The sequence below is a fragment of the Phocoena sinus genome, chromosome 1, assembly GCF_008692025.1.
Source record: "Phocoena sinus isolate mPhoSin1 chromosome 1, mPhoSin1.pri, whole genome shotgun sequence".
In the NCBI taxonomy this organism is placed as follows: domain Eukaryota; kingdom Metazoa; phylum Chordata; class Mammalia; order Artiodactyla; family Phocoenidae; genus Phocoena; species Phocoena sinus.
This window is the reverse complement of record NC_045763.1, coordinates 153032494-153059083: the sequence shown is the minus strand read 5'-3', so window position 1 is coordinate 153059083 and position 26590 is coordinate 153032494. Positions and strand designations below refer to the sequence as shown.

Below are 26590 nucleotides of genomic sequence, written 5' to 3'. Positions count from 1 at the left end.
TTTTTTTTTTTTTTTTTTGCGGTACGCAGGCCTCTCACTGTTGTGGCCTCTCCCGTTGCGGAGCACAGGCTCCGGACGCACAGGCTCAGCGGCCATGGCTCACGGGCCCAGCCGCTCCGCGGCATGCGGGGTCTTCCCGGACCGGGGCACCAACGCGTGTCCCCTGCATCGGCAGGCGGACTCTCAACCACTGCGCCACCAGGGAAGCCCCCTATTTTCCTTTTTAACTCTCATTTTCTCATGAGTATATAGTGGACATGTACCTTCTAGAGGACACATGATATGGGATCTGGCAACAGACTGAATGCAAAAGCAGATATGAGATCCTAGATGTCTTTTATAAAGCCAGATATTAAAGACATTTGGAAAAAAATGTAAAACAATGCCACTCTTCTTGCTAGACTTTTTTGTTTTGAAAAAAAATTTTTTTCATTAAGAGTGTCATTTATGTTGGGGCTTCCCTGGTGGCGCAGTGGATACGTGCCCCGGTCCGGGAAGATCCCACATGCCGCGGAGAGGCTGGGCCCGTGAGCCATGGCCGCTGAGCCTGCGCGTCCGGAGCCTGTGCTCCACAACGGGAGAGGCCACAACAGTGAGATGTCCGCGTACCGCAAAAAAAAAAAAAAAAAAAAAAAAGAGTGTCATTTATGTTAACATGTAACGGGTTTGTTATTTTTAAATTAATAAATATTTTTTTAATTCCTCAGGTTTGAGTTCTAAAACAATAATTATCCATAGATATAATTTACATATGCAGAAGTTCTTTGGGGTCCTCAACAATTCTTAAGAGTGTATAAAGGAAGGGGTCCTGAGACCAAAAAGTTTAGGAACCACTGACGTAGCATGTTGACTGGCACATAACAGGTGCCAGTTTGTTGAATGAATGGAAGGGTAATAATACTTTAAAATAACAGCATCTTCCTTATGGCCAAGACTTTTACATTCCACTCTCAAATTTATCACTAACACCATGAGCCTCCCCCCAAATATTCCTTAAAACATCTTGAATGGGCCTTTCCTTCCCCATCAAGTCATTGGATACATACTTTTTATCTTCCTTACCTTGGAAGTTGCTCTAAAGGGAAAAAATGCAATCATAAAGTACTGGAAAACTCTAAGAATATGTGACTTTGCCTTGTCAGTCTCTGCAGGAAACTAAAGTGGGAACCATCTCCTGCAGCCCGTTATCAACCAGGTGGCAGAGGGAGGGCAGCTCTGTTCGCAGAGATAGCGCTGTGTCGCCAGGGCTGTGTGCGGGCTGGTGAAGACAAGAAGTCTTTCGACAGTCCAGCTGACTGGCGCTTTGGCAGATGATAATTTAAACCTCAGCTAATTATGTTTATTTTTAAAGATTTTGCAGGGCCTGAGGTAAAGGGTGTATACCTTTTCACTTCTTTTTCAGTCAGTACCACCTCCAAAATCTTTTTCCGAGTATCCCACACTCCGGAAACCACCTCCTATCTTTCCAGCTCGCTGCCTTGGAATCCCTATTCAGGTACTTATCACCGCCCCCCCCCCCCCCCCCCAAATCTCCAAACCATTGCCATTACCACTTTTTTGGGGATTCATCACCCTCCTTCACTTCCCTCCTTACCCAAGCATGAATTCCAGGGTCCAGTATGAAAACTACCCCCTTGCAAAGACCCTTCATTCTTGTGCTCTACACCAATATTCTTCTCTGGCAAAACCCCAACCCTAGTGAAATCCAACTGTCCACTTATTCTGAGCCTACCCCCTTGCCGCTAGCCATTGCTGGAGAACAGCACTCAGACCTGCTGACTGACTCACTTCCTATCTGTAATGACAAATTTCATCCATGCCGGGCATTCCTGGATAGTTCCTTTTTTTTTTTGGCAGCACGGCATGTGGGATCTTAGTTCCCAGACCAGGCACCGAACCTGCACCTCCCTGCAGTGCAAGCGCAGAATCTTAACCACTGGACCACCAGGGAAGTCCCCCTAGATAGTTCCTTAGCAGCTTTGCATCTCCTACACTGAGACTGTTTCACAGTGTGTATTCATTAAGCTGGTGGAACGCTCACATTAACATGGGTTAATATCACCTATCTTAAAACAAACAAAAAACAACAAAAAAAGAAAACCTCTCCTGCACCTCCGAGTTTCTACACCACTACAGCAAAAATTTCTCAAGACTTGTTTATTCTCACAGTCTCCACTTTCTCCACACCTATTCTGTCGTCAGCCTACTCCAATGTGGCTTTCATCCCCAACACTCATTAAAACAGCTCTTATCAAGATCACTAAGAACATTTTGCCAAATCCAGTTCTCTGACTTGTGGGTTGATGTGCACTCCCCTAAAAGATATTGAAGTCTTAATCCCCCAGTACCTACGAATGTGACCTTATTTAGAAATACGGTCTTTGTAAATTAAGATGAGGTCATTAAGGTGGGCCCTAATCCAGCATGACTGTGTCTTAACACAAAGGGGAAATTTGGACACAAGTGCACACACAGGGAGAACTCCGTGTGAACATGAAGGCAGAGACTGGGATGATGTACTTACAAGCCAAGGAATGCAAAAGATTGCCAGCAAACCACCAGAAGCTAGGAGAAGGCATGGAACAGATTCTCCTTCTCAACTCTCAGAAGGAACCAACCCTGCCGACACCTTGATCTTGGACTTCTGGCCTCCAGAACTGTGAGACTGTTGTTTAAGCCACCCAGTCTGCGGTCCTTTGTTACAGCAGCCCTAGGATATTGACAATACTTTTCTTTAGACTCCCATGACACCATTCCCTTGGTTTCCCTACAATTTCAGTGACTCCTCCTCTTCCTCTAAATGTTGACCTGTATCAGAGCTCAGTCACCTGTGCCTTTTTTCTTTTTAGCCTCTCTAACCTAGGTGATCTCATCCAGTTCCATGGCACTAAATGCCAACTAAATGCTGACCTCCACTTCTAAACTCCAGACTGACCCCTCCACTGGGTTTCAGATTCCATCCTCCTACTTCTCTACTTGGATGTCCAGACATCTCAAACTCACCATGATCAAGACTCTTAATTGTGATCCACCAAGCCCATCTTCCCCATCCCATAATGCCCCCACAGTCATTTTCACCCAGTTGCCAAGCCCCTAAACTTAGGAGTCATCCTCAATTCCTCTTTGCCTCAACCCCACATCCAATCCAACAGCAAATCCTGTCAGCTCTACCTTCAAAATATATCCAGAATCTAACTACCTTTCACTATCCCCATGCTACTCTCATTCCCCTCCTAGACTACTGCTTCCATTCTTGCTTCAGACAGCAGCCAGAATGATCTTTGAAAACATAAATTAGAGTGCTGCAGTCCCTTTCTCAAAACCTTGTAATGGCATCCCCGTCACACTAAGAATGAAATCCAGAGTTCTGATGGCACTCAGTTCAAATAGCTCCCATTCCGCCTGCCCACCCCTCCCCTTTTCCACCTCTGTCCCTGAGACACAGCACCGTAATCGTCTGTTTCCATGTCTGCTTCCCTAGCTGGACTCTGAGTTCCTTGAGGACGCGATCCACTCCTTTGTCATCTTAGTAGGCACAGTGCCTGGTACTCACTGGACCCAGAGAAGGCCATTAGTGTTGTGGACAGACACCTCAGACAAGTCCCCAGGCACCAGAATTACCTCCCAACTCAAAATGTTGCCTCGCTTTTGATCTTTCAAGTCCAGTCTAACCCTTAGCTCCCAAATCCTAACAAGTCCAGTTACTTCATTTCTACCACCTCTGTTTGAACGCAGAAAATCCAGTCTCCTGGGCTTGTTTCTCTTCTCCCTGGGCATCCCCTCTCCCCCAACTCCCCAGCTCTCTCATTCCCACTCCCTCTGGGTGGTTCAGATTTCTACCCCATTTGGCCAAGAAATTTCCTTAACTAAGACTCTTGCCGGTTTCAAGTTCTAACTTTTAAAAGGTCCGTTGGGACTTGCCCAGCACTGCAGTGACACCTCAAAACCACTTAGAAACACAGCAGGTAGGTTATCACTTACTACTGTTATTACTAAAAGTCCCTTGGAAACCCCACAAAACTTCCCAGCATGAAATGTGACTCCACACTGGAGAGTTTTGAAAACTTCTGGGTAAACTGCTTGAACAAGGGTCATGTCACCTCCAGCTTCCACTTGGGGTTCAGTTCTGGGCTACAGCTCTGCTCTAACAACGTAATCGTTGCATGGCATCTCAGGGGTTGCCCCTTCTCTTATGAAATGGGGTTAGTTAAATATCACTAGGTAGTAAACTTAAATGCAGAGAACTATCTTAATTTATCTCTGTAACCCACAGCCGGTTACCTGGTACAGGGCCCAGGGCCCAGCTCCAAGGTCTGTATTCTTTATGAATGGAGGCACGCCACCAGGTAGCACTGGTAACACTGGTAAGCACAAAATTTGTTGACAGAATTAACAAACGAGCCATGTCTACTTTCCAGGGTAGTTGCAATGAAAAATGACATCATGTATATTAAAACACTCAAGAGTCAAATAAACCTGGGTTCAAATTCTAGAGCCAAGGCCGACTGGCTATGTCCTTAAGCAAATTACTTAACCTCTCTGGGCTTCAGTTTCTTCATCTGTAAACTGGGGATGATAATACTCACCTGATGTTGTTTTAAGGAAAGATTTAGCTGACACGTGTGAAATGCCTGGTGCACCACACCAGTGCATATAAAAGTTACCATTTGTAGAAACACTACTATCATTATTATCTTCATCTTGTACATCAGATGTTTTAATCTAGACATTTAAACATCAACAAATCTTGAAAATGATAGTTTTGTTTTTCTAAACACCATTTATTAGAAAATACAATTCCAGAGAAAGTAGGAGATAAAGGATGTCTGGGATGTGGGTACAGTACACAGACCTCTCTCTTTAACAGGCGCATAGAGGGTCAAAGTAAAATGAGCTACAGGCAAAAAGCCAGTAACACATCTCTGGTCCATTCATCTAGAGAAGTTCCACCTCTGTTCTCCACTCCCCTAACCCCTGCCCACGGCAGCCAGCTTTATCCTTGACATTTTAAATTTAAAAGTTCTAACTTCCTTGCTGCTCTGTGGCTTCAATGAATGGAGCTTCTTTCTCTAGTTATGGAATGAGTCAGCGAAAGGGGGAATTTCTGATCCTTGGAGCCGGGGAGGGACAGTCCACATCGTATCCCCACTTAACTCCATTCCCCAGTCACCGGGCACAACCAGCCAATTTAGAAAGTTAACATCAAATTCAAAGTCTCTCCTTTTTTCTAGGAAGACAACCTTTCGGAGTAAAGCGCACGAGTGAATTTCAAATCCATTTGGTAGGGAATGAAGAGTATTAAGAGATCAGAGACCCAGTCTCTCCCTTCCAGCTCAGCTCAATCCAGCCTCCTCACAACCAAAGAAAATCACTGGCAAAAACAACAGTTTTGATGGGATCCCCCACCCGCACCCCTTTTCTTCAGCTGGGGCATCCCTTTGGCTCCAGACAAAATAGGTTTATGGCCCCATAGAATGAGAGAAATTCTTATTAAAAAAATGTGACAGAAATGGAGTTTGGGAGAGAAGCAGCAAAACAAAAGGAGTGGTGGATGACGAGGAAAGCTTCCCAGAAACCACCCAACAGCCAGCCACGTTGACGTCTGCAGCCTAGAGGCCCATTCCTAGGGCCAAGACACCCTGGGGTGAAACCGAACCTAAGGGCCGAGGCAGCAGCTTACCCCACCAGAGAAAAATGAAGGGAGAGACCTATGGGGGAGCACCCAGGCGTATTCACAGGGACCAGATGACCCCCGGAAGAGCTGAATGGAGGGGTAGAAGACAGTATTCAGGGCAAGTCCTAGCAAAATAGGGGAAGACGAGAGGAAAAACTCCCCCCAAAAGAGCCCAGGTCCCTGAACATAGGTCCTCTACAGACCTCCATACGGAAGGCCCTTCCTTACACACGTAGGTATTCACATCGCTCTCCTTTGGAGGCAAAATCAGAAAGGCCCAGTGGCGCAGGCCTCAGTCCAGCACACGCAGCCCTCCTTGTCCCTCCCGACCTGCCTCAGAGACGGAGGGCACTAACTGAGGGCCCACTGGGCCCCTCCCCAAATAATTCCTATAGATAGAAATGCAAAAACAACAAACAAACAAAATCCTAGGGAAAAGTCCAATAAGAACCTCAATCATACAAAAAGTCCAATTCCTCTTTTGCCTTCTGAGGCACATGTAAGTCCCTTCTCACAAGGCTTCCTGTCCAGTTAGGACAACGTTACTATTTCATTTTTTAAAAATAAAAATAAAGATATCCCCCCACCCTCCCCCCAAATGCTACTTCTACAGCCCACCCCACACACCTCAAACCAGGCATTGCTCCCTTGACACAAGGTAAACTTAAAATTTTGCTGCACCCTCACAGCCTCCAAGGGGCTGCTCATCACAACCAACCCAAATGCAGTCTGCAGAGGAGCGGATAGCAGAGAGCATCTTTACTCTCCTTGCCTCCTACCATGGAGGCCCGATCCGCCGGGACAGAGGGAAGCCCCACCAAGGGCCCTGCCCCTACGCAAGGAAGGGACAAGTCAAGCAGGGAGAGTCCTCTCCCCCGGCTCTGCCATGAGCCTGGGGTCCTGGGCCACGGCTCCGCTGGGCTCATAACGTCTCATGACTTCGAGATCCCAGTGCGAACCAGCCGGTCTTCTCCTGGGCCAGGTCCAGCTCTCGCAGGCGGATGTGCACCTCCCCCAGCAGAACGTTCTCCCAGAATCCTTGCTCACTCAGCACACTGAGCTGTAGCTCCCGCTGCTGCAGGTCTCCCTTGGGGATTCCATCATATACCAGCTGCAAATGCAAAATTGGGAAGAAAGGGAAGCAGTGAGAGAGGGAACATGGAAGGGGGAGATGCTTAAGTCTGTGGTGGCGTGATCTGATCTGGCTGAGACCACTTTACCTCCCCAACCAGACAGAGCCCGAGGGAATAGAGAAAGCATACAGAACCCAAGGGAAGCTTAAAGAACCCCGCTCTTGGGGGGACTTCCCTGGTGGCGCAGTGGATAAGACTCCACACTCCCAATGCAGGGGGCCCGGATTCGACCCCCGGTCAGGGAACTAGATCCCACATGCATGCCACAACTGCAACTAAGACCTGGCACAGCCAAATAAGTAAAAAAAAAAATAAATGTAAGTAAAGACCCCTGCTCTTAGCTCAGAGTTCAAGCAAATGAAGGCTTGTCATTGGGGCCACAGCTCATTATCAGCAAAGGACCAGCAGGCTCTTCCTCCCCACAGACCATGCCACAGCTGTGGAATCCCTACCTTAAGTGTCAGCAAACTTTTTGACATAAAGGGCCAAACAGGAAGTATTTTAGGCTTTATAGGCCATACATTCTGATCTACGTCACGATGACTCAACCCAGCTGCTACAACATGAAAGCAGCCACAGACAAGACTTAAATGAATAGTAACGGCCACGTCCCAATACAACTTTATTTACAAACCGGCACAGTCGGCCAACCCCAGCCCCACCCAGCACCTTCCCCACATACCATCTCATTGTAGGTGGGGTTGCAGGTTTTCCGGGCCACTTTGGTTTTCTTCTTAGTGGTTTTCTGAGGGTCAGGAAGGAGGTAAATCTTGACATAGGGGTCGGGATCATTCCCATCCTGGAGCAGTTGCTACAAAGGGAATGAAAACCAAAAAAAAAAAGATAAAGGTTTTTCTATCTGTCTCTCTATCACCATTCCTGTGATCACTCCCTGATCCAGACCCTCTTCTCCCACACCTAGCTTCTTGCAATGCACAATAATTTATGCTTCCCAGCCCACTGCATTCTGCTAGAAACACCTACCACGGTAACGTTAGGTGTCCTCCTAAAACATCCATCAGATTGCCTATGATATCCAGTCTATACTTTGTATACGAATGCTCAGGGCACGCCATAACTTGGTCTGTTCTGAATGAACCGTCATGTCCCCAGATATCTCTGCCCAATATCTTTTGTCTATTTTGATCCAAGTAACCCCTAAGAGGTAGAGAAATGAGTCAGAGAGATTAAGTTGCTTGTTCAAGGTCAGCCAATTAGTGATTCACTCAGCCTGATCCTTTTAAAACTGAAGTCAGAACTTGTCACGCCTCTGCGCAAAACCCTCCAAGGGCTCCCATCTCACTCACGGAGAAGCCACGCTCTTGACTGTGGGACCAAGGCTCTGGTCTGCCCTCTCCAACCTCACCATCTGCTATTCTCTCCTCTGTTGCAGGGGCTTCAGCCACACTGGCCTCCTCCTGCGGTTCCTGACATGCCCCAAGCAGGCTCCTGACTAGGGCTTTTGGGTTCAACTGCTCCCTCCGCCTGGAGCAATCCTCCCTCAGATGTATGTGCATGGCTCCCTCCCTCACCTCCTTCCACCTTTGCCCAAATACCTCCTCATCAATGAGGGTTTCCCTGGCCACTCTGCAAAATGGCTGCGAGCTTCATTCCACCCCGGTATTCCTTCTCTGCTTTATTTCTCGCCAGAGCACTTACCACTATCTGACTTGCCATATATTTAACTTAACTATTTGTCTGTCTGCCTCTTCCTACTAGAATGTAAGCTCCCTGAGGGCAGGGATTTTATTTTGTTTACCCTTGTATCCAGAGCTAATGTATCAGTGCCTGGCACACGGTAGGCAGTTGATGAAGATTTGTTGAATAAAATGAATGAATGATTCTGTAAGAGTGAAACCCAGATCTCTCTGATTCCAAAGTTCATGTACCTCCTGCTACATGCTAATGCCCCAAACTGCAAAAGTCCAGCACATTGTGGTATTCAATAAGAGTTCCCTTCCCCTTCCACTCACAAGGTTCTTAGAATCATACCAAAAATTTAGTGATTAGACTCTGCCTTGATTATGCTTGAAGGAAGTCACATGGCTGCCTTACCCCTATAACCAGGAAATAAGCCCCTTGGGCCTCTCCCTTATAATAATCACCATAATAATAATACAAAGGCACTATGTCAAGTGCTGTTACGTGCATTATCTCATTTAATCCCTAGAACAACCCTATGAGATAGGTGCTAACATTATCCTCATCTTAACGAGGCTAAGAGTCATTGGGCTACTTGCCAAAGACCACAGGTAGTAAGAAGCTGTGTCTAGTATGGCTTGGTCATACCATAGGCCTAGCATGGTAGCAGGCCCATTGGGTATTCATTCAGTAATCCTTGTGGTTACTCTCACGAGAGGGGGGCAGAAAAGGTCTGATCAGTCAGAAAAGTACCAGAAGAAAGATAAAGATCCAAATGAGGACTGTGTATGCACTTACCAAGCCCCGAATATGCATCACCATGATGAAGAGTTTGTTGTTTTTGTAGGAGATGGACAGCTTCACCTCTCCCCCAACCTTCCCGACCGGCCGGGCCCATGTGCCATCTGTAGGGACAAAGGAAACTGAGAAAGGTCATGAGGCCAGCCCTGTCCCCATCTGGTGCCAGCAGACGTTTCTGTTTTCTTCTGACCCCCCGCCAGTAACTCCACGTCAGAGTCCTGATACCCCATCGGGGATCTGCCAAGTGGCATCCGTGAACACGACTCAGAGTCGGGTTGGGGGCGTCTATCCAATTCCAGTGTGTAAGCATATCCAGTCCCTGGGGAATTGCTCAAGGAGCTGTGGACCCATAGCCTGAGTGGGAAACCAGATTCTCTAGCCAGTAAGCAAAGGAACAGAGATGAGTCAAGGAAAGAGAACTGGGAAGGGGCAGGGGCAGGAAAAATGACCTTTGGGAATGGTTCAGAGAGGTTGGCAGAAGTGTCACAGAGAAGGCACTGTACCTGAGGACTTGGGAGCCAGGCTGGTGCCCGCAGCCTTCTCGTCCCGGGACAGGGGGTGGAAGAAGGTGTACACCAAATCACACTGGAATGGAATCAGAAAACAGGGTCATTCCTCAGTAAGACAATGGCCCAGTGAAAAAAGGAAAAGGACTGTTCCACATTAAAAGAGACCTATGAGATGTGACAATCAAATGTAATATGCAGTTCTTGTTTGGGTCGTGGCCCAAACAAACCAACTGCTAAAAGAATTTTGGAGATGACAGGGACATTTTGAATATGGACTATGTTTGGGGTGATATAATGACAGTGTAGTTATGTAAGATTATGTCCTTGTTTTTTAGAGATGCATAGTAAGTACTTAGGGGTAGAAGTCACGATGTCTGTGATTTACTTTAAAATATTTCATAAAAAATAGATGACTCAAACATGTCAAAATAATAACTGTTTAAGTGATGGATATATAGGCATTCATTATACTGTTTCTCTATTTTCCTATATGTTTTGAAAGTTCTCATGATACAAAAGTTTAAAAAAAAGAGAAAAAATCAAATAAAAGTAGGTCACATCAGGTCAAAAGCAGTCTGTTCTTGGAATTCCCAGGCAGTCCAGCGGGTAGGACTTGGCGTTTCACTGCTGGCAGGCCAGGGTTCAATCCCTGGTCGGGGTACTAATGCCTGACCCAGCCTTGGACAAAGACCATGAATCCTACTTTTGAGAATGTTTACTAAGCAATTAGGGCAAACAAAACCAAAAACTAAAATGTGTGAAAGTACCCACTCTAGCATTAAGAGTGAAAAAAGGGGGGAGGGGAATGATCTAAATATCTTTCAAGAAGCGAATGGTTAAAGAGATTACGGTATTGCAAGCTGCTGTATTAATTTGGTACACATATTTAAAGCTATGCTTACTATAAACACTTAAGAGAAAAAAGAACAGAATATAGCATCATATTTAAGCTATGACCACTATAAAACTACAAAAGTCACATTTATATATGGGTAAATAGGAAGGAAACATGGAAATGGGGTTAGATGGTTTTTTAGGCTGATGGGACTCCGGATGACTGTATTTGTCTTTATGCCCATTATAGTACCATTTGTTTAAAGAAAAATCTAGAAGGATACACACACTCAACCTGCTCAAAACCTTCCATTTCCTCAGGCTCTTGCTCACTGCAAGCACCTAACACGGACATGTCTCTCCGCGTGCCCAGCTGCATGTTTGCGTTTCACTGCATTTCTGTGCATAGTCCCGTGGGGCTGGAGCCACGACCCACCCACCTCTTTCTGCACACAGACCCAGAAAAGCCAAGTCCCCTCCATGATTGCCACCCGCTTCCGTCCGCATCCCCCACCCCCCACCCGCGCCAGGGAGAGCCAGGAACAGAGGCAGCCACCCACCTCGGCCACCTCAGGGGCTGCGTGGATCAAATGCCAGATGTAGCCATTTAACTCCTCTCTCCGCCGCTCCGCCACCGCCTCTCCCCGTGAGCGGCCAATCACAAAGCGACTGGGGAAGCTGGACGGCGGTGGGCAGTGGCGATGCAGGAGGGGGAAGATGGGGAAAGATAATGAAGAGGCAACAGGATTTAGTCACATTTCACTTGCATTTTCAGTCACCTGATCTGCATTTCTCACCAGCCTCCATTCCCAGGGACCCTTCCCCGACTCCATGCCTCCCCAAGCTCCCCAGGTCTGTGCCAAGGGCACACACGCAGCATCTCACACCAGACAGTTCCTAGGACCCCGGATGAGAAAACCAAACTGCTGAGCAGAGTCCTACAGCTCTCCAGAAGTGCCTCAGCGGCTCTGGAGCCCCCAGTTTTCCCTATCAGGGTAAAAATTCATTTGAAAAATCGCTTTTATAAATTGTTGTGAAATACACATAACATAAAATTTACCATCTTAACCATTATTTTAATATATATATTTTTGATATGGACCATTTTTAAAGTCTTTATTGAATTTGTTACAATATTGCTTCTGTTTTATAGGTTTTTTTTTTTGGTTTTTTGGCCTCGAGCCATGTGGGATCTTGGCTGCCCGACCAGGGATTGAACCCACAGCCCCTGTATTGGAAGGGGAAGTCTTAACCACTAGACGACCAGGGAAGTCCCCCGTCTTAACCATTTTTAAGTGTGCAGTTCAGAATTAAGTACACTTACATTGTTGTGCAACCATCACCGCCATCCATCTCCAGAACCCTTTTCATCTTGCAAAACTGAAACTACATACCCATTTAACAACTCCCCCTCCCTCCTGGCAACCACCATTCTACTTTCTGTTTCTATGAATTTGACTACTCTAAGTGCTTCATGTAAGTGGAATCGTACAGTAGAATAATATTCCATTTTGTATATACACTGCATTTTATTTATCTATTTGAAACATACTTTTACTCTTTAGAAGATTAGAAACTTCGAAAAATCTTCAGATTCAGTCAATCCTCTGCCTTTAGACCCAGGTTGCTCTCCTGGCAGGTGGACCCAAGCTCATTTTCAAGGCTGGAGGAAGACCTCTTGAGAGCCTCAGAAGAGCATGACCAGCAGGGGGAGCACTTGTCATCAAACTCATGGCCAGGAGGAGAAAACCAAGGACATAGGTCTTTTCTCCAAAGGGCAGTATCTCACTCCTGCAGTCCTGCCCAGCCCCCATCCGCTCTCCCTCCCCAGTATCCCTCAGTGCAGAGAGTAAAGGCAACAGATACCTGGGCAGGAGGGAAGAAGGGAAGAGCAGCCGCAGCTTATTGTGTAACTCCTGGAACTCCTCAAATGTCCTCTGGATGTAAGCGGCCTCGTGAGCATTCTCTCGCATCACCTTTACCACATAAATCTGCAAAATCCAAATCTTAGAGAATACTTCCTGCCAAACCCTCTACACCCAATGAAGGGGGTAGGTGAGGGGACAGAAGTGTGTGTTGGAGGAGTTACGCTTTCCAGAAGGAAGAGGATAAAAATGTCTCTAATGGAGACAAAGATAATATACATATGCAGCAAAATGAAAGCAAAGATTAACAAGAATCCTTGTTTCACAAGACCCTTGACTCAGAGGGAACAGCCATCCAACTCAGCTCCCTGATTGTAGGCAGGCCACTTGGGCAGTGGAGAAGGAAGGGGTGTGTGACTGCTCCCAGCACAGGGTGCTCAGTCAGCTCCAGGGCCCACAGTGTGGAAGGGAAGAAACAGTCAGAACCCCAACAAGCTGGGGCAGTGGGGAGCAAGGGAGGGTCAGATCGGAGAAAACACTTACGTAGCCTTTGTTGGGGTGGAAGATCTTCTCGTGGCGGCAGAGAAATACATCACTGATGCGGCCAGAGCTCTTGAGAGTGTGTGTTCGGGGAGCAAAGGAAAGGGTCAGCCGGTCGTCTGAGCCTGTGAACTTCATCTGAGCCAGGTTATGAATGAAAAAATTGAGCTTTGTGGCTACACTGCCGAGGCTGGACTCAATCAACCTGCAGGAGGATGGGAAGAAAAGGATGTGACCACGGACCCAAGTCCCCACTGCCTGGCAGAGCTATCTCGAGAAATATCCCCTGACACCTGAGACTAATACTCAGCTCAGATTAGATCATTTTCCCTGTGTGATATCCTCATAGAGTACATGATTGCACACAATGATCCGCATACAGTTTATTTCTGTGAAACTTGGGGTCTTATCTCCCCCCACTGCCCACCTGACCCAAAGACAGTTAAACTAAGGTAGGAAGGAATTAGGGACGCCACCGTGGGCTCACCATGTAAATGTCTAAATACTGTTGTCAAACTGAGTTTCAAGGTTCAGTATAATGGAACCTCACCAAACAAAGCTCAATCCAGAGATTTTAGTTCAAAAGGAAAGGTACTATATTAGACCCAACAGAGAAAGTTTAGTTCACTAAGTTCCAAAAAGGGTGCATAATAAAATGGACAAAACAGTAGACATTAGGGGCTTCCCTGGTGGCGCAGAGGTTGAGAGTCCACCTGCCGATGCAGGGGACACGGGTTCGTGACCCGGTCTGGGAGGGTCCCACATGCCGTGAAGCGGCTGGGCCCGTGAGCCATGGCCGCTGAGCCTGCGCGTCTGGAGCCTGTGCTCCGCAGCGGGAGAGGCCCACGTACCGCAAAATAAAAAACAAAAAACAGTAGATATTAGTATACAGACACTCTCCTGCTTTCACACAAAGTGTGTCTAAGAACGTCAAATATGGGAAAACAGAACCATGGAATTCCATGTTTTGACAAGGGGGAAGGTTCTGATCCAGAGAGCTAAAAACTAGTACAAATCCCTACTATACATTGCCCCATAGACAAAATCCTTGACCGAGACATGGTGAGAATGCAAGTAGGGGATCGCAGTACCTCTATACAAAGGTCAGCACCCAAGTGCAGATGGGAGACTGAGTCTGAGAGAAGTAAAATGATTTACCCAAGTCAAAGGCAAAGTTGGGACCACTGACCCATGTTGTCAACTCTAAGCTCTGCCACCGGAGCTAAGCCTCTCCCGTTTCCCTAGCCCTGTTCTTCCCAATCCAGCAGCCTGGAAATTAACTACCCAGAGTGGGCAGCACTGTTTCGTACAGAGAGTTTTACCTGGTGAAGTAGGTAGTGGCATTGGCCTCTGTGTCCTGAGGCCTCAGGGCATCATACACATACTTGAGGTCTTCCAGGTCTGAGAGCTCAGGGATCCCACAGGACAACATCTAGAAGAGCAAAGAAGAAGAGAGGGTGCCTGTAACAACCAGGAATTCTTGCTTCTTCCTTACCATAAGGCAAGATTTTCTACAGCTAGGCTCCCTAACCCTTCTAGAGGGTGGCAGGCAGATGCTGTGGGCAGTGGCTAGCAGTCCACAGGAACTGGGGGGGCTGGAGCAGGAAGTCAGATACCTGCAGACACCATTGTCCCCAGGTGGTCTGAGCCCTGCCTTTACCTAGGGCTCAGAGAAGTAGATCTCCAGAAATCCTTTGAAGCAAGACAAGGGAGTCTTAAAGATGGTGCCAGATGATAAGGAGGGGTTCAGAAAGGGATGGAGCTCCTCACCAGGCCCAGAAGGTTGAGGAAGAGGTGGGTGTGCTTGCGAATGAGGTTGTAGGCTTGGCAGCAAAGGTCAACAAAATCATGGAAGCGGCTGGAAGGCTTGTCACCCCCGTTGATGACATACGCCATGTCCGAGGTGAAGACAAAGGGGGCACGGTCCCTGGGCCAAGGGGAACATACAGGTAGAAGGTCAACATGAAGGAGGAAGCCCACTTTGTGGGCTGCGTCAGGGGATGGTTTTCCTCATCCCTCAACACCTGTGTGAAATGGATAGATGTGGCTCCTCTAACGTTTTCGCTTTTCTTTTCCTCCCTTACTCTTAAAAAGTCCCCAAACACATCCTTCGTTGGTTCCTTGCCTGTGAGCTAGTGATATTTTCCCTGGATATCTAGTTGTATTCCCTTTTGCTGTGGTTTGGGCTCATTTCCCTTTGCTCCGTCCTCAGCAGGGAGGGCCAATGGCTGGTGCCTGCCCTCTTCTGCAAGGCCCTGAAAGGACTTGACCTCTTTCTCAGTCTTCTCTTCTCCAAAGCTGCTCAGCCCAGGGACCACACTCTGCAGTACGGGCCCTCCCATCACGGGCTCGTGTTCCAGCTCCGAACCATTTCCGCTGACCTCCCTGGACTACACGCGCATCCTGGCTTCAGGAGACCACTTACCGCTTGATGTTCCCGAACATCTGGGCGTGGCCCAGGAAACGGCCAAAATCTATGTGGAACATGTGGCCCGTCGTCTTCAGCATGATATTGTCATTGTGACGGTCACAGATGCCCAAGACGTACGTGGCCACACAGCAGCCAGCACAAGAATAGATGAAGTTCTCTACAGCCTGGGAGAAGGAAGGCAGAGGGGAGGAGGGGACATGAAGCTGGTGTGGACGGACCCCAGGGGCACAGCCAGACTGAATTCAGCCAGCCCCGCCCCCCTCTCATGAGCCCAACAGCTCTCACATCCACCTGTTCAGCCTTCATCACATACGTACACACTGATGCACACAGAAACTTCTCTCATATCTTACGGGGCAAAAGGAGATGGAAGGCTTATAGGTATATCTCCACCACGTTACCTGCAATCCACCACCTTCTGCACCTTTCTTTCTCCTTGGGAAATTGGTTGGAAAGACAGTGCACTGATCCGGGAGCCCAGACTTGACCAGCCCATAATCAGGGAAGACTCTGACGTTTACAACTTTCCCAGCTGTTTGTGGTGACCTTAACTCAAGCACAGCACTGAGGCAACTGACTTAAGGGCCTCTTCCTGACCCTGCTCAGAATTCTTCTGTCCTTCTCCCTGCCCCCGGTATGACTCCCATTTCCACTGTTCTTGGTAACAGATGAATGCTAATCTAATTAAAGTCACTTCACTCCAAGGAAGAGCTGAGGCAGCTTCACACTTCTAGGGGATGTTTTACACTTGAAAATCAGACATCTCTAGTTGGTAAAATGTGTTAGAGCAATTTCTGAGTTTCAAGCAGGAGGGGAGGGAGTAAGGGGTTGGATCTACCTTATTTTATCTGGTCAACGTTTGCCCCCTTATCTGCCTTTCCAGTAAAAACGTATGGAATTAGTGAACAGACACCTTTCATCCTCTAAATCCTCTTTGTGAGTTTTCTGGAATTCCCAAGAACTCAAGAAAGACTCAACAGCAGAGGCAACAGTTGTCACAGCCAAGTAAGAACGGACAAAGCTGGGAATGAGAGAGATCTTCATAGAACGCATGCCCTTCCCACCTCCCTCTGCAAGCTTCCACCCAGCCTTCAAGGACCTTCCTTGAGTTCCACACCTTTCCCAGATCTTACCAGCCTGCACTGACTCCTCCCCATTGAGCCCCTACAGCCACCATTCACTCAGAACTTAGTATTCTCACTTTCCCAGGGTCCAGGGATCTTATCTCCCAGCAGCCTCTTGGCTGTTCCACAGGCCTACTTCAAAACTAGCTACACACAGGGCTTCCCTGGTGGCGCAGTGGTTGAGAGTCCGCCTGCCGATGCAGGGGACGTGGGTTCGTGACCCGGTCCGGGAAGATCCCACATGCCGCGGAGCAGCTGGGCCCGTGAGCCACGGCCCCTGAGCCTGCGCGTCCGGAGCCTGTGCTCCGCAACGGGAGAGGCCACAGCAGTGAGAGGCCTGCGTACCGCAAAAAAAACCAAAAACAAAAAACCAAAAAAACTAGCTACACACAGAAATCCCCTGGCTACTTGTTAAATTAAACCAGCTGACTAATCGCTAGGAAGTTAAGAATAGAAAGTTTGTAAAGAAATCACAGACTGTACCTTCTGGAAGAAAGAGATGATTTCTATGATAGGGAAATATATAATTGAAAAGAAACCACTCAATAAGTATAACCCATCCACTCCCAGTCTTGACCATCTCCATCAACCTGTCTTCAAGTCACAGATGTTCCTTCTACCTGAAAGGCATCCTATTTTGACTGACACAGCAGCTATATGCCTGTACTCTGCCACAGAGTAAATAACTAAAGCCTCATCACCTAAGTTACGCAGGGTGCTGGCTGCTTACTGGCAGGAAGGCTCACGGATAAAGAGAGCTCTCCTGACTTAAGGGGTTTCACTTACAGGATGGAGGCACTCTGGTTTGCTGAGTAGGTGGCCAAGAGACAAGTATCTCTAGTTCTTTCCTCCTGGAAGGCACCATAAGAAACTACCAGCATCATTCTAACAGAAAGACTAGAAGAGCTGAGAGCTATTTTTGAAAGACTGATACTAAACATTGAGACACTGAGTTAGTTTCTCTCTGTGTGTATTCTTTTTTTTTTTTTTTTTTTTTTTTTTGCGGTACGCGGGCCTCTCACTGTTGTGGCCTCTCCCGTTGCAGAGCACAGGCTCCGGACGCGCAGGCTCAGCGGCCGTGGCTCACGGGCCCAGCCGCTCCGCGGCACGTGGGATCTTCCCGGACCGGGGCACGAACCCGTGTCCCTTGCATCGGCAGGCAGACTCTCAACCACTGCGCCACCAGGGAAGCCCTCTGTGTGTATTCTTGTTGTACAAGCTTATATAATATTTATTATGACTCTTTATTATACTGGCAAGGAGTAATCATAATTCCAGCACCAAGCACAGTGCTTCTGTATGGTGGCTGCTTAATACCTGAAAAATACATGTTAGTATAAATAGTATATAGGGTTGAGGGAGGGAGGAAACAATATCACTCCTTTCCAAGGGTAGAGGACCTTAACATTTACAACATACAGAGGATGGGTTTTGAGGGATGGGAAAGGGAAGAAAGGGCTTTCCAGGCAAAGGAAATACTATCGTCTAAAGGTATTGAAGAAATGCAAGTAGCTCCCTCAACTACAGCATAAATTATCATAAGATGGGGAGGTGCAGTGGATGAGACCACAGGGGCAGGCAGGGCTGGATTACAAAAGGCCTTGCGGCAATGTTGTGGATGACGGACTCATCTTTTAGGACACAGGGAGCCTCTGAAGAACCGAGAGCAAAGGAGTGACATGAGCAGTTTGCACCTTATTTTAAAAGACTCTGAAATCAAGCAGAGGATGGGAATGGAAGGAGGAGAGGCAGTCCAGTAGTTCAGGGGACAGAAAGCAAATGGCTGAAAGAAATGGTAAGAAGAGGACAGATTCAAGAGACATCGGGGGAACAGGGCTTGGTAAAGCAGAGGAGAGGCAGAAGGAAACATCAAGAAGACTCATGGCTCTGTCTTGGGTGACTGCACAGAGAGAGTCATACCCTCCAGGAAACACATAAAGCAGGTTTCAAGAGGACAAGGAGAGACAGAAAGCTCGGTTTTTGCCTATACTGAGTTTGACATACAGGTGAAACACAAGCGGAGAGGTCCAGCAACCGGGTGGTGAGAGAGGGCAGAGGGAATGGCTTTGGAAGTCATCAGCAAGTGGGTGGTAAAGTAATAAGAGATGATGAGCTGGCACGAGAAGAGTACAAAGAGCACAGCAGGCTAGGAATTAAACCCTGGGGAATGCAAACATTTAAGGTCTCGGAAGATCATCTAATTACATGTTCACTAAACAACATTCTGATTATAATTTGGCTGCCCACGTAGGTTCTCCTTCAGGGATAAAAGCCATTGATCAATATAAGTGAGTATATGGATCGCTTCTGGTTTATGGTCATTCTCTTATGAGCTTGGTTATTATGATTTATTCTCTCCTCTAAACTTAATTAACCCAGAGGCAAGAGCCATGAAGCTGTGGACCAGCCACAGAACACAGCAGGTCACCAAGGCCCTACCACCCAGTACAGTCCCGCCTGAGGAAGGTCAGCTACCTTTTCTATCATCTCTGTCTCACATCTATCCTCAATCCTGGCTTCCGGTTACATGCTTATCACAAACCAGCTCCATAACTGGGAACAAATGAGTGAGTCTTAATTCACATCTATGAAAAGAAGAGTTGGAAAAAATGATCTCTAAAGTCTCTTCCAACTCTTGTTCTGCAAAGCACCACTGGACTCCTCGCAGGACACAGGAGGACCTGAATAGGATCGTGACTAAGAGGGTCCCCTCCTCCAAACTCAATCTGCCAGAGGAACTCAGCGAAGGCTTCCCAGTTGGATACCAGAGGATGTTCTTGGTCAGCTTACAAAAGTCATTTGACCCACCTCTAGACATCTGGAGGCACCAGTCAACCAAGAGTGTTTCTTTCCTCCCAATAAAGCTGAGCTGTCTTCTCTGTGCATGTGTGGGCCTTGTGGGAACACAGTGTGCCAGAGTCACGCACATCCCACCCCAGCTTCACCCCCACGCTTCAATCCTACCTTCTCGTACTCGTCCTCCCCAGGGTTGTGCTTCTGCAACCAGTCGGCTAGGGGCCGGTCCTTGAAGGAGCCAGTCACCCCGTGCTCCACCTGGATCTTGCGCAGGGTCTCAGAGTTGGGGATCATCTCTACCATCCCTGTGAGGGGAGACATCAAGTCATTCTCCAGAGCAGAGAGAAGGTGTCTGTCAGGAGAGGACTCCAAGAGCTTTGCTGGATGCTTCCCTATAAATTAAGCTCTAGGGCATTTGGACAAAGTCCGATAATAAGGGGAAAGATCCTTCCCCTGGTTTCATACTCCATGCTGTGACTCTTTGGTCCCCCCAGCTCATAGCCACGATCCTTTTTTGTTTTAACTTTTACTATGGGATTTTCAAATACGTATAAGAATAAAGAAATGGTATCATGAACTCACACAAAACCAGTTTCAAAAATTATCAACGCTTTGCTAATCTTGTTTCATCTATTTCACTGACCCAGCCCTGCTTCCCCCTCTTCTCTTCCACCCTCCGCCTACACCATTCGTGGCTGGAGTATTTTTAAGTAAATCCCATACATGTCATTTCACTCATAAGTATTTCAAGTATAACTGGCAAGGACACAACCACCATGCCATTATCACATCCAAAAATTCAACGACCATTCTTTGATCTGATCTAACCCAGTCTACATGCAAGTTTCCCCCAACTGTGTCAGAAAGTATCTGTTTACAGATACTTTACAAAAAGTATCTGTTTACAGATACAAAGTCTACACGGTATGCTTGGTTATGTCTCCAGGTCTGCTTTATTTTCTAATAGTCTCTCTCCTCGGCCTTCTTTTTTTAATGCCATTCCACAGCTTCTAATGGGATAATCTCGCCCTTTTCATGTTTCTGGAGACGCACATAGTTCTCGTCAGGGAATGGCAAAAGGGCAGTAAGCAAGGATGCCCCCCACGCCAGCCGCCCAGTCAGCGCCCCGCCCACTCCCTACTGACCTCTCCCACGGCCAGTGGAGAAGCAGCGGAAGAGGACCATGCGCATGTCCAGCCCCTCCTGGACCCAGATCTTGCTCATGATGCGGATCATCTGTAGGGTCAGCATGTCCTGGCGAAGGTCGTCCCCACACTGGATGGAGGAAGACAGTGACCGGAACCACCTCCCCCACTTCCGACAGCTCCCAGATCTCCCAGGAGGGCGAACTTGGCCCAGACTAGTGACCAGGGACTGGCTCAGTTCTCACACTCAGACCTGCTCACACCAGGTCAGACACCAGAGATGGGCCAGGAGCCACACTTTGCCCGTGTGGTGTTCCAGCTCTTCCCCCAACCCCACGTCCCCATTTGCACTGAAGTCAGGGTCCTCTTCTTCCTGACCATCAAAGCCTTAAAACTTGGATTTGGAACTTAGACACAACAAACATATGTCACTAAGTCACGCACGCCTTTCATTTCCCCCACTGGATCGTCCGCTCTGAGGCTATCCTTTATTCCTCAGAATCATGGATGTACCAATTAGAGGGACCTTAAGATTCATCTAAGTCCAACCTGCACCTGATTTATGAATTTCCTCTTCAGCACGCCTGCCATAGTCATTCAGCTTGAGTACTCCAGGGACAGCCAGGTCAGCACCTTATCCATTCCACTGCTGAGGTAGCTCTGCCTTCTAGAAAGTGCTTCTGACATTGAGCTGTCAGTTACCTCCTTACACATCCCAGCACTGTTCCTAGCCCTCTGGGGCCACACACAATTCATCTATTTCCTTTTTCACCCGATAGTCTTTCACGCACTAAAATGGCAGCATGAGTGTGGCCCAGCAGGAAGAGAATGGCCCCGAGGCTGCTTCTGCCACCCTTGGATTCCCACCTCTCCTTCTCTCTACCTTCTATATCCCACCAGGCTTGAGAGAAGCGTCCTCACCTTGAAGATGACACGGATGTTCTCGCCCAGCGGATCCACATTTTGGAAGGAGAGCTTGAGGGGGACTGCATTGGAGTTGAAGTAGGAACAGTCCTGCCACAGTAGAGAGGGTAGTGATGAGGGTCAGGGTGGCCCAGGCCCAGGCCCAGGAAGGAAAACGGCCTCTCCAGCTCCCACCAGCTGCTGCTCATTGTTTCTTCCAGATTTCTGCGGAGCCCACATTCCTTCCCTCCCTCCCTACCGCCATCACCCTGGTTCAGTTTGTTATGACTTCAGCTCCTGCACCTGGTCTCTCTCACCCCTTCAGTTCACTCCACACACAACTTACTAGTCGTGCGACTTCTGGCAAGTCGTGTGTCCCACCTATAACTCAGTTTACTCCTCTGTAAAATGGGGCTCACAACAGTACCGACTTCCTAAGAGTCGTGAGGATGAAATGTGATAACCGAAGGAAAGCACTTAGAACAGTGCCAGGCACAGAGCGCGTGCTCGATGAATGACAGGTGGGAGCATCACCAGCCTGGACTTCAACCCCGACACCATCAGCAGAGGCACTTACCCAGCCCCCAACCCAATTCCTCCACCCCGCAGAGCTGTCAGGTAAAAGTCCATACACGTTAGCGTTGGCAAGAGGCCCCACATATGCCTTTCTTCCTCATCTCTCTCAGTAACCAGGTCAGTGAGGACCTGGCTTCCACTGAGCCCTCCCCACTCCAAGAGCCCCAAACCCACCAGTCACTCACCCTGGGCACGATGCCCTTAACCAGCAGACTGGGGCTAAGCGGCAGGCGGCAGGAGCCATTGAGGGCAAAAAACTGCCCCACCTCCTCCAGGCCCGTGCGGAGAATCCCCTGGTGGGGAAAGGAGAGCAGGGGTGAGGTGAGGGGCCCATAAGCTCCACTCAGAGCCAGGCCTCTCCCAGGGGCGGGTGCCAGTAGTGGTTGGCATGGAAACAGTCACCCGAGAGATGTGGACAACCTCCTGGAGACGGTGAAGAAGGAAGACTGCCCCACCCACACCACAGCCGGGGCCACAGCCCAAACACCTATAGAGACTGGGTGGATGACCGAACAGCTTAAGGCAGCCCACGGTGAACTGAGAGGGTGGGCTACAGGTCAAGGAGGAGTTGCCACTTGGGCCGTTGCCAAAAAAGCCAATCATCTAGACTTCACAATCTCCCAATTTTTAAATGTTAGCAACCAGGATCACTAATACTGGACTAATACAACCCCTTTGTGCAAACAGATAAAGGTGCCCCCTCCGGGTGGTAGCAGCCCTGAGCCGTGGCTCACAGCACAGTGAACAAAGTATGACTGAATTTTAGCCCTCACTTGCCCCCCCTGGCTGGGTGCTCTTGTGCAGTGAACAACTTACACAACTGGGCTTAGCCTTTAAGGTAAACAGTTAAATAAAAATTTTAATACTTCGCAAGCCAAAGAGAACACATTCCGTGGGCTGTATCCAGCTTGCAGACTGTCAGTTTGTAGCCTGTAGGTTAGGGAGTCACCTCTTTCCAGCCCCTCACCAGAGATGGTCAAGTGCCATCCTGCTGGTCAGGATGCCTAAGAAGTTAATGACTGGCTGCAGAGGCCCAGAACCGGAAGTGGGTAGAGGCAGCCTCACCCCACTCACCGGCCGTGCAGACGGGGCAGCCTCCCGGACCTGCTGGGCCAGCTTGGCCAGGGTACTGACAAGCCAGCACTGGCGGTTAAACTCTTCTCTCAGCCCCTTGCCACAGCAACACAGCAAGGCTGCCAGCAGATACTGGTAGCGGATGCTGAACTGAGAGTCCTTGAGGCCGTCTTTCAGCAACCTACCAGGCAAAGGGAGGGGGGAAGTCAGAACACTCAAAGGATAACAGGCAAGGGCGGGGGGTGGGGAGTGGTCAGACCCAGCTCCAGCTCCCTGGAGAACCCACCCCAAACTTGGGAAGGAAAACAGGCTGTGGATGCAGAACTTATACAGAGGCGTTCAGCCACATCTCAGTCTGCCCATGCTGTCTTTAAATAGGGCTCAAAGCCCTTCTGCATCTGGTTTCTCCTTGTATTTCTGCCGTGCGTGGGTGCAGGGGAGGGCCAGGGATGATCCCCACCGCGCTTCCATGCGGGTGAGCTGAGAGCCCCCGAGGAAAAGGTGCTGGCCCAAGGCCACCTGGTAAGTCAGACACATACAGCAACCCAGATGGCTCAGCTCCCCACCCTTGCAGGCTTAGAGTAAAACACCCCCAAGTGAAGGAGGTGTGTCCATCTCTCCTCTTTCTGCACACAGTTTTACCAGAAGAAGTAGTGAGTCACTCTCAAGTCAGAGACAGCTCGTTTCAGGAGGAAGCGCACCAAGGGGCTGTCCAGGTAGCACTCATACTTTAAGGCCTGTGTAGGAGAGAGGGAACAGGAGGCTTTGTTGATTGCCTGTAATCTACACCAACTGCTATCCCTGCAGGATGCAGTCTGTCTTGGGGTCCTGGGGGTGGGACCATCAGAACTGGAGGGAAGGCCAGCTCACCCACCTGCACGAGCTGGGGCAGGTAGTCCAACAGCTCAGCATCAGAGAGGGAGCCAATCCACTGAACAGCCATACGACGCACCTCCTGGTCTGGGAACCTGCAAAACAGAGCCCAGGACACTGACGATCCAGCCACAGGGTCTAAGGCACAGGATTGAGCAAGCACCCTCACACCTGGGCCTCAGAGCCATGGGTGAAGAAATGGCAATGACTCCCAGAATCTGCCAAAGCCACTAGAAGAGACCTAAACACCTTTGCTGGATCGCAACCCTTGAGAACGGCCCTGGCCCATGGTCAGAGTCAGGCTTGGGCCGTGGAAGCCACTCTCACTCCCTGTATGAGTTAAAGAAAATGGGACAAAGTCCTCAACCCCACTCCCAAAGATCTCTTCCTTGACTCCCACTGTGCCAGAAATCCCATCATCAAAGAGCCCTCGTGAGGGTCAAAGCATTATCGTTTCTTGGTACCATCCTTTTAATGCAAAGCTTGCCAGGCAAATAACAAAGATCATGAAATTATATATAAGCCAGTACACCTAGCCAGAATTAGTTTAGCAGAGATTAGCAAAACCTTTGCCTCAAAGAGTCCTGAAGGCAAAATACATGGATCAGGTACATTTTAATTACTAAGAGTGGAAGAAAATAAACCATTCTAGGGGTTTGAGACTGGGAGCCTGTGTCCCCAGAGGAACGAAGGGAGAGAGGACTGTAAGAGCAGAACTAAGTGATAAGGTTTGGGTTACACGGGTGTGTGCATGTCAAATCTCGGCAAATGTACACATAAGGCTTGGGCATTTACTTATATGTACATTTTGTCTCAAAAGAAAAAACGTAAACAGACATTGAGCTCTAGCTAATGTTATGCTTGCTAAAGTATTTAGGAAGGAGTTATGATGTCTCAATTTCCTTCAAAATGCATTAAAAAATAAGATGTATTGATGGACAGTACGTACACAATAAAGCAAATATAACAAATGTGAATGGTTAGAATTCAGGTGGTGGGAATATGGATGTTCACTATTAAATTCTCAGTTTTGTTGTATGTTTGAAAAATGTTCATAATATAACATGGGGGGTGGGGGTGGAATAAAATAAAGAAAGGGAAAAGGAGAAGTGGAAAAGCCCTGAATTTCCACGCCCACTTGACCATTCTCCCCAGGGCTGGCCAGGGCAGTGATGGGCAGTGCCAAGCCCTGGCTTCTGGAAGGACACGTGGTCAGGAAAGGTGGGTGTTACAACTCACGTGGCATGCAGGAGCCCCAGGGCATCCTGGTGGTTCATGTGGGTCCACTGCTTCAGGAGAGCGTAGATGTCGGGCAGGCAAGCCCACTCCCAGCTGGGGGCGCTAGCGAGCACCAGGGGGAGTGAGCTCACCTCCGAGTGGCAATAATACCGCTTCTCCCACAGGCTCTTTTTGTCAGCATCAGTGAGCCTGGGGGTGGAAGTGGTAGGGGGAGGTGAGAGAGACAGCAGAGTCAGCCAGAGGGTAAGGTACTCACGCTCCAAGAGAATGCGACACACTCCAGTTCAGTAGTTGCCAAACTTTGCAGCATGTTACAATCACCTGAGGAGCTTTATAAACGCCTCTTGTCCAGGCTACACCCAAAACCAATTACGTCAGAATGTCTGGGGAAGGCAGCCATCGGTAATTTAAAAAATATCCCTAAGTGATTGCAATGTGTGAAGCAAACTCTGGGAGCCAGGGTCCAAATCGCATCTTTGATCCTTGACTCAGGGACATCTCACACCAAGGCAGCATGCAGGGGCCAAGGGCACCGAATTCGCTACCCCTCCTGAGGATGCCCTTCGGATATCACTCCCAAGTAGAGCCACCAGAGGGCAGTGGTCCCCACTGCTCAGGGTCTGGGCAGCTGAGAGGCCTCCTGGGGCTTCCTGGGGCCAGCTGGAGGTTTTATAGGACCTGCAGCTAATTGGGCCTTGCCTGAGATCAGGTGTCTAATGGGAGAAGGGAGCTCAGGGGCTAATGAAGCAAGGGGTCAGCAGAGGAGTGGGGGCAGGGGAGGTCTGCAGTCACTCGGTGTGATTCTGGCTGCCCTGGGTGAGACACGAGGGAGAGAGATGAGCCCCATCTCTCTCATTTCCCCCAACCGCCACATGCAAGGGCCATGCAGGAGCCACAGAGGTATAGGAGAGAGCAGGCCGGGGAGGAGCCCAGATCCCACCAGCTCCTCCAGCCTCTTCAACCCTGGTGAGAGAGGTAGCCCCAAGGATGAGATCAGCTTGGACTCGCTTACCCCTGACAGCTGCCAGCTTGCCTTGACACCTGATCCTTTTTGGAAAGTGACAGGGCCAGAGAAATGCAAAGGCTGTGGGTGTGGAAGGGGCAGGAGGTGGGGGCAGGGTGGTAAGCATAACGGCCAGATGCCCCAATGGACAGCAAATAGTACACAGCTTATCTGGGGGTGGGGCAAAGCTCTGGTCCTCTTGGCAAGCTGATTCTGGGCCAAGTCCCCATCGTGGGGATGGGTGTTCCCAGATCTAACATCCTGACTGTGAGCTCTCCACTTTGCCTAAGGTCAGCTCATGAAAAACGTCTGGGGGCCGCAGAGCCCTCTCTCCACCACTTCCTGCCTAGGCGGCAGTGCCCACCCTATCCCACCTCGACTCCCAAAGCAGGAGGACAGGGACCTGCTGGGAGGTAAGAGAAGGTCAGT

At 48.8% G+C, this 26590-nt stretch overlaps 1 protein-coding gene across 2 annotated transcripts in view; it reads right to left on the bottom strand.

Annotated features, from left to right (window-relative positions):
* Positions 1 to 4766: 4766 nt before the first annotated feature.
* Positions 4767 to 26590, bottom strand: part of PIK3C2B (phosphatidylinositol-4-phosphate 3-kinase catalytic subunit type 2 beta) — a 61696-nt gene continuing 39872 nt past the window's right edge. For both annotated transcript variants that reach the window (XM_032638933.1, XM_032638941.1), the window contains 18 exons: positions 25159 to 25347; positions 23921 to 24014; positions 23689 to 23783; positions 23047 to 23227; positions 22158 to 22265; positions 21415 to 21507; positions 20494 to 20623; positions 19517 to 19653; positions 15423 to 15592; positions 14768 to 14924; positions 14320 to 14429; positions 13001 to 13202; positions 12459 to 12583; positions 11153 to 11270; positions 9753 to 9834; positions 9247 to 9353; positions 7490 to 7618; positions 4767 to 6785 (listed from right to left, as the gene is read on the bottom strand). In XM_032638933.1, coding sequence (XP_032494824.1) covers positions 6597 to 6785; positions 7490 to 7618; positions 9247 to 9353; positions 9753 to 9834; positions 11153 to 11270; positions 12459 to 12583; positions 13001 to 13202; positions 14320 to 14429; positions 14768 to 14924; positions 15423 to 15592; positions 19517 to 19653; positions 20494 to 20623; positions 21415 to 21507; positions 22158 to 22265; positions 23047 to 23227; positions 23689 to 23783; positions 23921 to 24014; positions 25159 to 25347 — 2416 coding nt within the window. In that variant the 3' untranslated portion in view covers positions 4767 to 6596. The remainder of the gene's footprint in view (positions 6786 to 7489; positions 7619 to 9246; positions 9354 to 9752; positions 9835 to 11152; positions 11271 to 12458; positions 12584 to 13000; positions 13203 to 14319; positions 14430 to 14767; positions 14925 to 15422; positions 15593 to 19516; positions 19654 to 20493; positions 20624 to 21414; positions 21508 to 22157; positions 22266 to 23046; positions 23228 to 23688; positions 23784 to 23920; positions 24015 to 25158; positions 25348 to 26590) is intronic.